Here is a 13390-nt window from a genome sequence, read left to right as displayed (position 1 = left end):
ATATAAATCCATGGGCGGTGGACAGATTACATAGACCTAAACTAAGCTAAACTAAACTGTAAATACTAGATACGCAACGGAAGACTAGAGGCTATGTCAGTTCCGAGAGGTTAAAGAATGACGATATTTCAGAAGATTTACATATTTCTGCTGGAAGCGACGAAATAAATTTACACAAAACGTGGATAGAAAATTTATGCGGAATTGTAGAATGATGTCATATAAAAATTTTCGCTTATTGTCCACTAGAAAGAAGAGATTTTGATGAGCCTCATGAACGTTGGACTGAAGGTAAAACAGGCTTATAGCCTGAAGAAAGAGGACGTAAAGGTGTAAAATAAGGGCAGAGAAAAGAACACGAGAAAGAAAAGCCAAAGGAGGGACTAGAGAGGCAAAAGAACTTTGATAAAAGATAAGACGGATGAGGAAAACGAGAGATGGGAAGAGAAAGGAGAAGTATAAGAAGCAGGAGGAGGAAGACGAAGGATTAGGACATGCACGAACAAGAAAGAGAACACGACCAATGAAATATAAGGACATAGGATGAGAAGGAAGAGAATATGAAGAGAACAAGAACAAGACGGGGGAAGGAAGAAGGGAATGAAAGAGATGAACGGAACGGAAGAAGAGGGGAATACGAATACTGAAACACAACAACGATACAGCCTATTTAGGCCTACTCACAAAGAACTGTGAAGCGCAGAACCTGGCTTGCAGACATTTGAGTACGGCGTCCTCAGTGAGGGGACCTGCAAGGTGTGTCAGGTCGTCCAAATCCGCGCAGCCCACGGGCCGCATTGCTACAGTCACTTGTTGAGGAGATTGCTGGGAATCCTCAGGAGCGGGTACCAATGCCGGCAGGGGCGGCTGCTGCTGGTGTGGATGTGCGTGGTGCTGCTGCTGTGATAGCGGCGTGGTGGTCTTCTTGTCCGAGGCGAGTCGCTGTTGGTGACACTTGCCTGTCGTACCGATGAAAGGTTCTGTCGCAACACAGGAGGGGAATTCTTGTGACATTAACAAAATTGTCAAAGGAGATTACTGAGTAGCTTAAGAAGTAAATTTTAGTGTCATCTGGATGTTGTCCAGTGTATGGATAAACCAGACACAGTTATATTTCAGAAGCTGACTCTGTGTCCGCCTTTATACTAAAGAAATAATACTGAGGTCATTAGATAAAGCCTAGAGACAAGGAACAGGCAGCTTCATTTAACAGGCGCCGCGGAACAGGTACACTTCGTAAGATTTGGGGTTTTCACGGCGGTGAGTCCGACGTTGGCTGTCTTCTGTGTTGTAGCACAGTGTAACCTGGTAGACGTTTACCATCGTCTCAGAGGTCCATGCTGCCTCCATCATTATCGCCCTGATGATGGAGGCAGCGTAGATCTCTGAAAGTTTGGTAAACTTTTGACAGACTACACGCCGCTACAACCCAGATGACAGCCATCTTCACACTTTACTTTGCCGACTGACAGGCAGACAGTCACCATATTCCTGAGGTAGGACTGGGGTATGATTCTCGGAAGAGGCAGGTATTTTTTTATTTCCATCACGTCCAGACGAACCTGGGGCCCAGCGGTCTCCTCTCTTATTACTACAGTGGGCTTTTTCCGACGATAAACTGGTCAGCTGTGAAGCCGACCACTCACTTATGTCAAGCACCGAGGTTAAGAATAGCCTAGCCCGAAAGGTTAAGCTTTCATGACATGCTACTTAGGCACAGGGAGAGGCAACTTTACCTTTACCTTGTACCCCCTGTTATAGAGTTTATCAACGATAAATAAAGCCAGTTACTTGTGATTTAAAATAGCCTCTGTTTGGTTTATTCTAGTGTTTTGTTCTCATTACCTAACCACTATTGCGCTTTAAGCATTACCATGGTCATAATGTTGTACTTACCCACTGTACTGATATGTGGTGGTAAGGCGGGAAGATTGCTGTGACGAGGGGGGATTACAGGCTGCTGATTGTTTGCCACTGAACAGGGAGCTGTGCCGTGGATGTTGTTGCTGTGATGATTGCTATTGTTGTTATTGTTGCTGTTATTGTTGGTGGCTGAGTGTGGGGGTGGAGGCACAGTGGCTGCTGGTTGGCTTACGTGGAGACGGTTCCGTAGTGTCACGAGCTCTGTACTCAAACTGCGCAGGCGCTGTTGTAGATGTACAGCTTCGTTCGACGACGACGCATCTGGTAACAAATCACAGATCGTAATCACTATTTACACTGCCAGTCGCGGCATTGAACAGTTCGGGGAAAAGGGAATCCGGTCAAGCGTGTCTCAGCCTCAGTGCGAGAGGTGGTCGGTAAATCGTGTGATGATTTTGTAATTGATGAAGAGTGATAAGTACAAGTGGCGAGAGGTGTAGGAAATACGCGTATAAATAAAACGTTGCTACCATAATGTTCTGGAAGCATTTGGAAGTATAAGAAATATCGGTTGTGCTAGTAATGAGTGGTAGTCAGGTTTCAACATTCGTGACAGACAATGCTGTTCTCCTGGGTTGTGAGGCCGTGTAAATTCGTAGATGGATACCAATATTTCTGAGAAACATTCTGTCTCCATCTGCAAGGTTAGAGGCCTGGAGTTTACCTACTAGTCTACACGACTTAAAAACCCAGATCAACATTTTTCTCACAGCCATTGAGAATTTCAAATTTCACATGGATGATAGGTATGAAAACGAAACAGGCGGCATAAATGAGAACTTGGCGATTCAAAGCTGGAGAATATGCGAGGAGAAACAGAAACAAAAGGAAATGCACCAGAAGTGATGGAAACTCCTTGTAGACAGAACAGTGAATATAGGTCGCCGAAGACAGGCTGAAGGAGAGACGTTGTTGACGAAGGTGTCACTTAATGACGTCTAGAAGAAAACAACTCTTTATTCTGGAATTAAACGAAACCTATAAATACAATGTGCCGCAAAAATATCGAACTCTTAACGTTAAAATAATTGATGCAAATAGTGCCATTGTGATTATTTATAAAGACCATGATTTGTTATTACGACTTATATTTCTTATTTACAATTCATATTTATTCTACCATAACTCGTTCCGCATTATATAACGTCAGAAGCTGATAAAGCAATGTAAATTTGCCGAATGCAAAACATTTAGGCCTAGCTCTCAGCTGATCGCGATGGCTGTCGCCTGCTCGAAAACTGGAAACTTGGACAACCACTGGACGTCTGTCGTATCGTTATTAAAGACACGTGGCACTGACATGACGAATGGTTCGCTCACTACCTGTAATGCCAGAAGTGAACAGATTTATAATACGGGAAGGATTTGACGAAGGTGGCAGAGAGTTACATGGTGAAGGGTAATTACAACGCCTTTATGGAACTCAAAACCTTCATTACCCTGTTCATAAAATAACATTGGTTCCTATCCGGAGCCTGCTAAATCCAGTTTACACCCTGAAATGTGTCGGTAAACGTCTAACAGACTACAAGGCGCAACATCCCAGAAATCAACCATCTTCATACTCGCCGCCGTGAGAACCTGAAATCTCACCTTTATAAAATAATGGAAAATGTTTGTGGCTAAGGTGCGAAAACTGGGTGCTTGATAAGTTATACATACCGAGATGTCTGTCATTAAGATATCTGCTAAGCAGTTTGCGACATGGACGCAGAATTATTTGGCCTCTTCGTCTGTGCCGCTTTACTGTAGCGGTGACATGAGAAGAGTTATATGACGTGAAGCTTTCATGGCGGCTTTCATTAATAAAGTGATCAATCGTCGACGTTTCGAGGACCATCTCTGACTGTGGTTCGTCTACGAGCCACAGTGAACTGCCTTGAAAATGAGGTCAGAGATGGTCCTCGAAACGTCGGCGATTAATCAACATCTAACACGGCTGATAGCTCGAGAAGACTTTATTAATGAGAAGAGGTGTTAATGTAGCGTGAAGTCCACCGAACGTTCTGAGTTGTGTCTTGGAAAGAATCAGTTTCATGACCGCTGAAATTATATTTCGAATACGTGGTGACATCGTTATCCTCGTCAAAGATCTGGAGTGAAGAAAACGTATTTTGAGAACATGCGGTGTGACAACCATTTATGGTATGAAATCAACCGGCAGCCAATTTTTGTTGAACAGTAGTCGTAGGATGTCGTCGTATCAGCAACTGAGAAAATAAATTTTATTGCAGTGCTATAAGGAGTTACATCTAGACCATCAAGTTAATGTGGATTGTAATTTACGTTGACAGACTATCAATTTACGTCACAAGATATTTTCGTTACAACGTACTTTCACGGTCATTGCGTATTTGACGAGAGAAGTTACTCAGGTGCTAAATTAGAATACAACAATAATGAGAATAAAAACAAGTGAAGGAGTATGATGATCTAAGTGACTGTGATACCTGGAAACATGATCGGCATTTGTTCACGTTAGTGTCACAGAATTACTGTTCATCTATCTGTTGGCGTGATGAACGAATGGTTCGAATTCTTGCCACATTCCGCTCTGCTTGTGTTCGTGTCTTTCTTGTATTATACAAGGATTGTGCAATGAATGCCGATAATTACCAACAAAACTTTTTATATAAATTTTATTTATTATTTTATTTCCTTTCTTCCATAATCCTATAAGGAGATGTCAAAATACGACAATGGAAGCCTCGAGGCATAAAAAAGAAGCTAAGTTACCATGGGGAAAAACAAAATCAAAAACAAAAAAGAGGTTGTTCAGGTTCGTCTAGAAGTGCCCATTCTAAAGACACTAACTCTTCATTAACGGATTCCAGTTTTTCTTCACTGGCTGAATATCGTTGGTGTTACCATGTTTTGGAAGAATAATATACGACGTATGAAACGACCATAATACATAAGTATTATGTGTCTTATAGTATACAAATTATACTCAAACTTAAAACCGTAACTAGAAATTATTTTCGAGCTGTAGATCATTTTCTCATGCTCATATATATGTACGGTATGTTAAACAAGAGCGAAACGTTTTTATATAATACGGCCATTTTATGTCTGTGGGCCTAATGTAAATGGGCGAACAAGTTTGGATCCGGGCATAATTATTTCCATTCTTTCTCTATACTAAGACCTGTAATAAATGCAAGCCTCCTTCAAAAGACGTTTAAAATATCCTAATTCATGACTAACACCGCATCTTCATTAAGTACACGAATGTATGTAATTCGGTTTTCACGTCTTCCTTGTATCCGCGAAGAATTTGGCAGTTGAGGTCATTCAGGTTCGAAGATGTTTATTACAGACTCCCTAGCTATGTGTATTGTTATTACTATTATTGTATATTATATGCTTTGAGGAATTATGCAAAGGGAACTTACAAGCTCCTCTCATAATAAGCACAGAACATAAATGGAAAAAATGTACTCCAGATTGGAGTACACGTAGAGCTACTTTCAAAATGCGTTCTTTTCGAATTTAGGCGTACATACTTCATTAGGTTTTATGCTTATTTATGGTTGATAAAAATCTTGTAGAGGGAATATTAGAATGAAGCTCTTTCTGTCATTAAATGTGTAGTCTTTCCGACTTAAGTCTTGTAAGCTGAGTTCCTTTTTTCAGCTTAGTTCCAGTCAGATAACTTCACTCAAAATGTTGCTGAATGGTCTACATTTTTCGGCCACTGTAGGCCAGTTAAACACCACATTGTATGTTTTCGGACTTAAAAACTGAGATTAGTTATATTATGTAAACTCCATAGTTGAATGAAGTTACAAATGGAGCACCTTGAAGATGGTCTGCGACGGACAAAACATAGGGCAATGAGCATCGTTTAAAATGTACGTAATAAAACCGACCGTATGTGATAGTTTAGTAGCGAACTGATTTTGGTGATAGATGATTTGAACCACAAACCCAGTTGTAAGGTGCAATTCCTCGTGCCGTATATTTGCAGATTCATCAGTTTTTGACGAACCTCTTTTATTCACTAAATATTAACACTGAAGACGACCTTACAGGGGTCGAAACGCATGTTTAAGTATAAGATAATACTTAGTGAATTAAAGTGGTTGGTATATGTGTTGATGAACTATTTTACTTCAGCTGTTTTCTGGTTTGATGCGATGTATAGTCTGGTAGACACTGACTAACATTTGAGATGTGCATACTGCCTCCATCGTCAGAGTGATCGCCCTGAGCAACAATCCAGAAGACAGTCGCCTTCTAGAATGTTGAGCTTGTGTCTTAAAGCGTTCAGGTGTTGCAGTAAATATGTAGTCTATTATTTTTAGTAATGATTATGCATAGAAGAAGATAATGTGATCGTATAATAATTAATTTATTATTTCTACTTTGAAGATGGCAGCAGTTTTTGTCTCAAACATCACTAGTCGATGCCATGTTGTTTGTTCATGGTTCAGCCATTAGCCACATTGCCGCATTCCTAGCCTAGATTGGATGGCTGGACCAACCAACCGACCGCGCTTGGTCATCAAGGCGGCAGTGTCTTTTATTTCTAGTTCTTTTATTTTTATTTGTCTTACACTTAGCGCGTGGTCGTAAAACATGGATCACAACTTCCATAAACTAGTAAAATGAGTGTTTTTCTTCGCTAGCTGAATATACACAAATCTCGTTTTATTTTTTTTAGGTTACATAACTTCTGTTTGGGTATTTGGTTTTGCTCTAATACAATGGAAATGTATTATATTTCGTTAACTGAAACTCCAAACTCCAGTTTTGCTGCATGCTGAAATCTCATTTTAAACTAATTACTGATACATATTTAAAATTCTATACGGCACACAGGCAAACTCTTCTAATGATCATTATGAACTTGGCAATTACACAATAGAAAATTCCATCAACAACTCAACAGCCATCATCTGTTCACGTAGGTTCTTGTAATATCTTGTTAGTCCGTTATTGGATTAGTTAATAGCTATAGGCTATACTTGGTAATTTAGTTAGTTACGCAACTTCACGAAGTCAAAACCACTTTTAGGAATTTGGTTACATGTTAAGTAGAAAACCAACTAACTTAAAAATCAGTAAATCACTGATAATAATAGATCCTGAAAGTACAGTAATACTAGATGAAATGTCAGGTCCTCAGGGCGGTGAGTTTGAAGATGACTGTCTTCTGGGATGTTGCGCCGTGAGGTTTTGTGGAAACTGACGGAGGCTACACAGCATAACACTCCAGAAGACAGTCATTATAACACCGCTAACTCAAAGCCAACCACTACAAGTGTCCTAAAATTATTGCCACCGATTCCTGTTGTGTCCTTTCCAATTCATCATTTACAAGCATCCTACCGTTCGATCAACATTTCCGTCCATCTCATCAGTCCTCCTAGTGACGAACTTTTCAAGAATGTTTTTCTGGCTAAAAGGTTGTTCTTAATTTACACTTTAGTTCTCTTTAGAGCCCATACATACGGAAAACTCAATTTATTGACGTTTAAAATGTTTTACACTACATACACTGCATTACTCACTATTTATGTCTAACGCTGTAACAGTTCGACTTTATGTTGAGGACGTCTGGTGTTACTGACTCCTATATCTTAGTACCGCGAGAAACAAACTAGAGTTATGAGAACGTTGTTGGAACAATGCATTGCACTTCCTGGGGACTGGCATCAAAACGCCTACAATTGTAATGTTAAAGAATAATTACTGAAATGAAACATATAAAGATAATGATTATTACAAACCACGAAAAAAGAATGTCTCATGTATCACTTTTGGTGTATCTCGGTCATATATTAATTTTTAAGCAACCAGTCAAAATTACATATGAAAAACGATCTTTATATCTTGAGACCAATCAAAATACTAGCCTCTTCCATGGTGGTTTTTGTTTAGAAACAATAAAGTTATCACCTCGTAATTCCATGCAACGTACAGCCTAGTATTGGTAAAAAAACACAGATCGTTGGGTTAAACTCGCTAATCGAAGTTGTATTAAGAAAAATAGTTCATACCTCAAGTTTCTTTAGGATATTTTGTATTGAAGACTGTCAAACAACAGACATAAAGTTACCCCTTCAAAAGCAATACTCTTAAGCAAGTCTTTTGTATCTTTTACATTACTGTAGGCCAATAAGTGTTATTGAATTGTCAACAGACAACAGCGGAGTAGTTTTAACATTATAACTATCTCCACAGAGCATGGTGCTCCTTTAGCAGGCTCGGTTTTTCCAGAAATTCCTCACCTTTCACGGAAGCCGAAGGTTTGTTACATTGCTAGCAACAGCCTTCCGTTGGTCCCTGTCCTGAGCCAGGAAATCTCAAAGAATCAAAATCCGATGCCCTGTGTAAGGATTTGTAACGTAGTTGTTATTTTACGAGTTGTTAGCTCCTACCCTAACTACCAAGCTGGAGGACTATCCCTTATCAGCTGTCCGCGACTGCTTATTCTGTATGGTTCCAGCTACGCTCAATACCTGGAGGTCGTCTCCTTCATTCATAAACGAAGGAAGCATCAGATCGTGTTGATAAGGGACTCGCTTATTACGAAAACTCCTCACGTCACTGGCTGTAGTTATTAGGCCGATTATGGCTTTTGTTTTCTGGATAATGTGGGGGAGAAAGTTCTACAGTCCGACACAGACATAAAGAATATATTTAGAGTGTAGCATGCAAAGGGTTCAGTTAACTTTCTAGGATTACCCTGCAGCATATAGGTCCTATCCTAAATTTGTGCAGTACACATTCATACATTCATCTTTCTATTGTGTCTCAGTCTTTCAACTTGTTTTTTGCTGTGAGGAGCTAGAATTGTGTGTGGTCTGAACTGCACACTTAAAAGCCTGATGTGACCGTCGTGACCGAATCGAATTATTATTTATGAAGAAATGCCGTCTGCAGAAATTAAACGTCTAATAGGATACACATTTAAATAGAGACTATTAACGACTCGGCTTGTAAATTTTAAGCCAGCGTATCTCCATCAAATAGTACGACGAAAATAGCTTGTTTTTGGTGGGACATGTTCTTGGCATTTTATTTCGATTGTTGACACATGACAGACCATCCATACACGATCGCTGTCGGCTTGGTACGTTTCAGGATTTGGTAGGATTATACCTAGTAAATTATAAATTATAAGACCGCTCGAATTACTAGACATATTGGAAGCCTAACATGTCATAATCTAGACGTGTACGAGAGGATAATATTAAGATAGATCTTAACGAAATAGGGGGAGGGTTGGACTATTTATATGGACTGGTGGCAGGTTCTTGTAGACACAGAAATGACCTTCAGATTCCATAAGAGGAGGATTTCTTCACCTCTTCTTGTGTTTTAAACACCGATCTTCTTACATAATTTGAACTCTTTACGAATTGTCTCAGGCGTTTTCCGACTCCATGCCCGAACATTGCTGTAGGGCTCTAATGATCGGCACTCCAGGTTCGTGTTTGAATTGTGCCACGCTCAAAACTCGACAAAGAGGCTTCAGTGTTTCTATGGGGTTTTCTGGTTCCGTCAGTCAAGTACTTGGATAATTCCTTTTCGGCACCTTCAAATAGTCTACCACATACTCTCAATTTTATAATTTTTTGTCACCAAACCAGTCGACGTTATATTATGTATGCACTTAAAGAATGATCGTGGGATAAAGAAAGAATTAAATACTTATAGTCCCTTCCCCAAGATCCAGTGCTTTGTGCTTAGGCTGAAAACGAAATTAACCTATAAGCCTACAGATTTTCGAAGACAGCTGCGTTTTAACGGTTATGAAATCAGAAAGACCGTGCCGGGCTCCGGCGGTTTATCGATTGTTCTTTGTAGTAGGAAAAATAAACTACACTGAGCAAGGTGTAGTTTCTAGCCTCACTTTTTATAATTTTTTATAATGCCTGACTACTATACGTGTTTGTGGTTGAGCACATGTTCTGTCTCTCCGCCTCAAAAATGCGTGATTTATTAAAGTCGGCACCTCTCTCCGATCTTCAGCTTCCCGCGTGACGTCAGACAAGTTCAAGGCGAACACAGCCATGACTTGCCACGGACAGACGTTTACTGGTAGCGAAAGAACTGCTGCTAAAAGCGTCCTCTGGTAGAAGCCAGGCTTGCTGGGAAGGATGTGGGAATGTAAAATAGAAGTCTCCTTGCCAGTTGGGTCCTCTTAAGTCGAAGAGGAAAATGAAGACGAAGAGAGAGACGTAACATAAAAAGAGAAAAAGGGTAAAACAGTGATAGAAAGAAAGAAAGAAAGAAAGAAAAATGCAATTGTTCCTCTTAGCCTGTATTACTTGAATTAGGAAAGAAGCAAGCAGCTTCAACGTCATTGACGATATCTTAGGCTACTTACGACACTGTATTAACTACATACGTTCTACCACTGTAGGACATTGGGAGATGGTCATGAGTGAGATTTCAGGTTCTCACGGCGACGTTTCAGAGGTGCTTAACACCTTTATCATCATCGCCCTGATGATGGAGACAGTAAGCACATCTGAAACGTCAGTCAGTTTCTACCAGACCACACGTCTCAGTATCCCAGAAGTCAGTCTTCTTCATGTTCATGTGTGAACAGTACGTATGAAGATATCGTATGGTAGGAGATACCATATTAGCATCAGCATGGGCATATGAGTAAAACCACGATAAAACTTATGGATTCCGGTAACCAGTCGAGTTTCGAACCGTGTACTTACTAAAAAACAATTTTCCAGTGTTACTAAGACACGATCAGAATCCACAATTTGATTGTGAAACATGGTATCTAAACCTATGGAATGAATGAAAAGCTCAGGAGAATATTTGTGGACGTGAGTGTACAAAATTGGGCACCTTCATAATTTGTACTCTTGACCTGGACAAACAAAAAATGCACAGCCCCTATAATTTTGTTTGGAAAGGTCCATCAGATGACACTCCTCGAGATACAGGCATAGATTAGAGGATGATCTTATAGAAATATGGCGTGAAGTGGATTGAACTGGTTAAAAATGAATGAGGTCCAACTGCTTTTGTCATCTCAGTTAGGAAGATTTGGATCACGTCGGTATAACCATCATATCTGTAGGGGAAACGCTACTGTTGCGACAAGGTAACGTTTAGTTTTGAGTTGCAGTGTCATTTCTGTAGTGTGTTGACAGTCGTGGATAGGCAGCGAATTTGTCGACTTTCGACCCCGATGACTAACAAAGCAAATGTAACAAGCCTAATGTTGTGTTTACTAGTGCCAACAGGTAATTCCGGCGGTTATGTAGGCATACGAAAGTACTTTTATATGGCATCTTCAATTTTCCTGTAATTCGAACACACAATACTTTTCCTGTTCCGTTGCATAAATCTGGTCGTGACGAGTGGAGTCAGAATGGAGTAAACTGATTCGGACAGTAGCGACAGCTCAGGTCCCCCGGCACTCATATTTGCGATTATGGATTCCTCTATTTCCGATGTTAATTTGTTGTGCTATTCTTACCATCGCGTGCGAACTGGATGTCCGAGCTTCTATATCCTTCAAGGGCAGGCATTTTTTTTCTCAGCAGCCGCGTCCAGCCCAACATTGGCACTCTCAACCTCCTATCCAGTCATTACTGAGGATAAAGTGGCCGGATGTCGCTTCACCCACGGTCGAGAACTAGGATGTGTGGTTCTTTGCATCCATGCTCCCTGTACTCATTCACAACTTGATGCATATGCTTCTTTACAAATGCCTACTTATTCTTGCAAACTGAACTAGCGGATATTAATTCTAAAGATAAACACAAAAATATAAATTAATTTTCCATGTACTTCGTTAAGTATTCGTCATACCTAATATGTTTTAAACAGAGGTTGTAGATCGAAAAAGAGATGCATTTTTATGATACGGACTTTTTTGCTAAATTCGATAAAAGCAGACGGAGAATTATATATTGCAGTGTTTCCAAATGTGGGTCCTCTGACCCCTCTGTGGGCATGAAGATTTTAACGGAAGGGTGGCCAGAAATGGGCCGAATAAAATGTGCTGAATAAATTGCAATCTTAAATGAAAAATAAGAAAGTACAATTTTATTAAATTGAATCAAAACATACGATATATCATTGGCGCCAATTAGTAATTATTTGTTAGCAGATAAATTACATATTAAGGTACGTTTATAGGGGGAGGGGAACTCAAACGCCTTTATTCACACTAAGGATACCTCAGAATGGAGTTCGGGAATAAATGTTCTGCTGAACCGATACAGCCCTAAGTGAATCTGTTCCGAAAATTTTTAGTACGCACACTCAACTACCAGATTTGATCATAATATGTTGAGCAGTTTCAGAAATGAATGCTGCAGAGAGACGGACAGATGGGCACTACATTTCCTTTTATAAGTCTGTTTTACGCGCAAGGGTACTGCTACATGTTGGAACCATATGGACAGTCATGAAATCCGCTACTGTAGGCAGATACATTGGAATGCAATCCCATTATCGTTACTGATATTACATCGTGATTGCACTGCCTCGGAGGAAACCGCAGCCCCATGTCATTTCTAGAAAATGCGATGAGGATCGCGAATAAACGTTATTACACAGCCGTCTGTTATTGCTTCCAGCACTTTACAGTGCTCTTACTGCTTACACTTGACATCAGATCTCTGAAAGTGCAGGACATTAAACTGTCAGCATGCTTGATTGTCGAAACTATTGAAGCAGATTTAGTTTAAATTCAGTGCTGAAGAATCTACCTTTAAAAGTTGTCGGGCCATTTTTATTTTTCCCCTTTTCGTTTATATTATAACTTTTACCTTGAATAAGGCTCAAATCGGAATGTACCGTCTTTCTCGTATTACTACGTTCAATAACATACACTCAACTTAAAAATGAAATATTGATCTGATTAAAATCTATGACGTTTGAAACATTTTGCTGTTTGGTGCTGACGACTCTAAGCAATGTTACAAAAATTCTGGCTTGCTACTCTCTTTAACCAGCCAACTCCATAAGGCGAAGTCCTTCTTGAGAAACTGATAGCCGTTCAGCTAGTTAATAAATTCACCGACTTTGGAATGCGAAGGTTCATTACGATTTTCACAAGATCCCGCCACCGGTTCGTGTTCTGAGCTAGATGATCAGTCCATACCCTCACGTCATATTCATACCCTACAATAAAAGGAACATTAAAGCCAATCAAGTATGCAAAATTTCTAGGGACACGTTTTGAAAGCACGTGTAAGCTTGCTGTAAATTACAATATTAGTGAGTTCGTCTATATTTGGTATACTTAAGAGTATAAAGGTCTTTTCCCCTCTTTGAAACGGATAGTAATGAAATTGAAACTCGCCCGACAACGTTTGGTGTAGATTTCCAGTACTAGACTTACATTTAATCCACATCCGTTAAGTAATAGAGACCAGACATACGAATAGGGCAGTAGAAACACTTCTATATTATGCGTTCAATTTTTGAAGTTCGTGCATAGAACTGACATAGCGTCATTTTATAAACCTTTGGT

The 13390-nt window shown here is 39.9% G+C and overlaps 2 protein-coding genes across 4 annotated transcripts in view; one reads left to right on the top strand and one right to left on the bottom strand.

The window, feature by feature from the left end:
* unc-13-4A (BAI1 associated protein 3) overlaps window positions 1-13390 on the top strand; it is a 295285-nt gene that overhangs the window by 11571 nt on the left and 270324 nt on the right. The gene's annotated exons all lie outside the window — the stretch shown is intronic.
* Window positions 1-13390, bottom strand: part of dachs (unconventional myosin-IXb-like dachs) — a 140555-nt gene that overhangs the window by 37926 nt on the left and 89239 nt on the right. For both annotated transcript variants that reach the window (XM_087356921.1, XM_087356922.1), the window contains 2 exons: window positions 1897-2184; window positions 685-980 (listed from right to left, as the gene is read on the bottom strand). In XM_087356921.1, the coding sequence (XP_087213047.1) occupies window positions 685-980; window positions 1897-2184 (584 nt within the window). The remainder of the gene's footprint in view (window positions 1-684; window positions 981-1896; window positions 2185-13390) is intronic.

The sequence above is a fragment of the Zootermopsis nevadensis genome, unplaced genomic scaffold, assembly GCF_977971745.1.
Source record: "Zootermopsis nevadensis isolate Lab colony 2312 unplaced genomic scaffold, Znev_1.0 Znev_ptg000028l, whole genome shotgun sequence".
Lineage (NCBI taxonomy): Eukaryota > Metazoa > Arthropoda > Insecta > Blattodea > Termopsidae > Zootermopsis > Zootermopsis nevadensis.
This window is presented reverse-complemented; position numbering and strand designations above follow the sequence as displayed.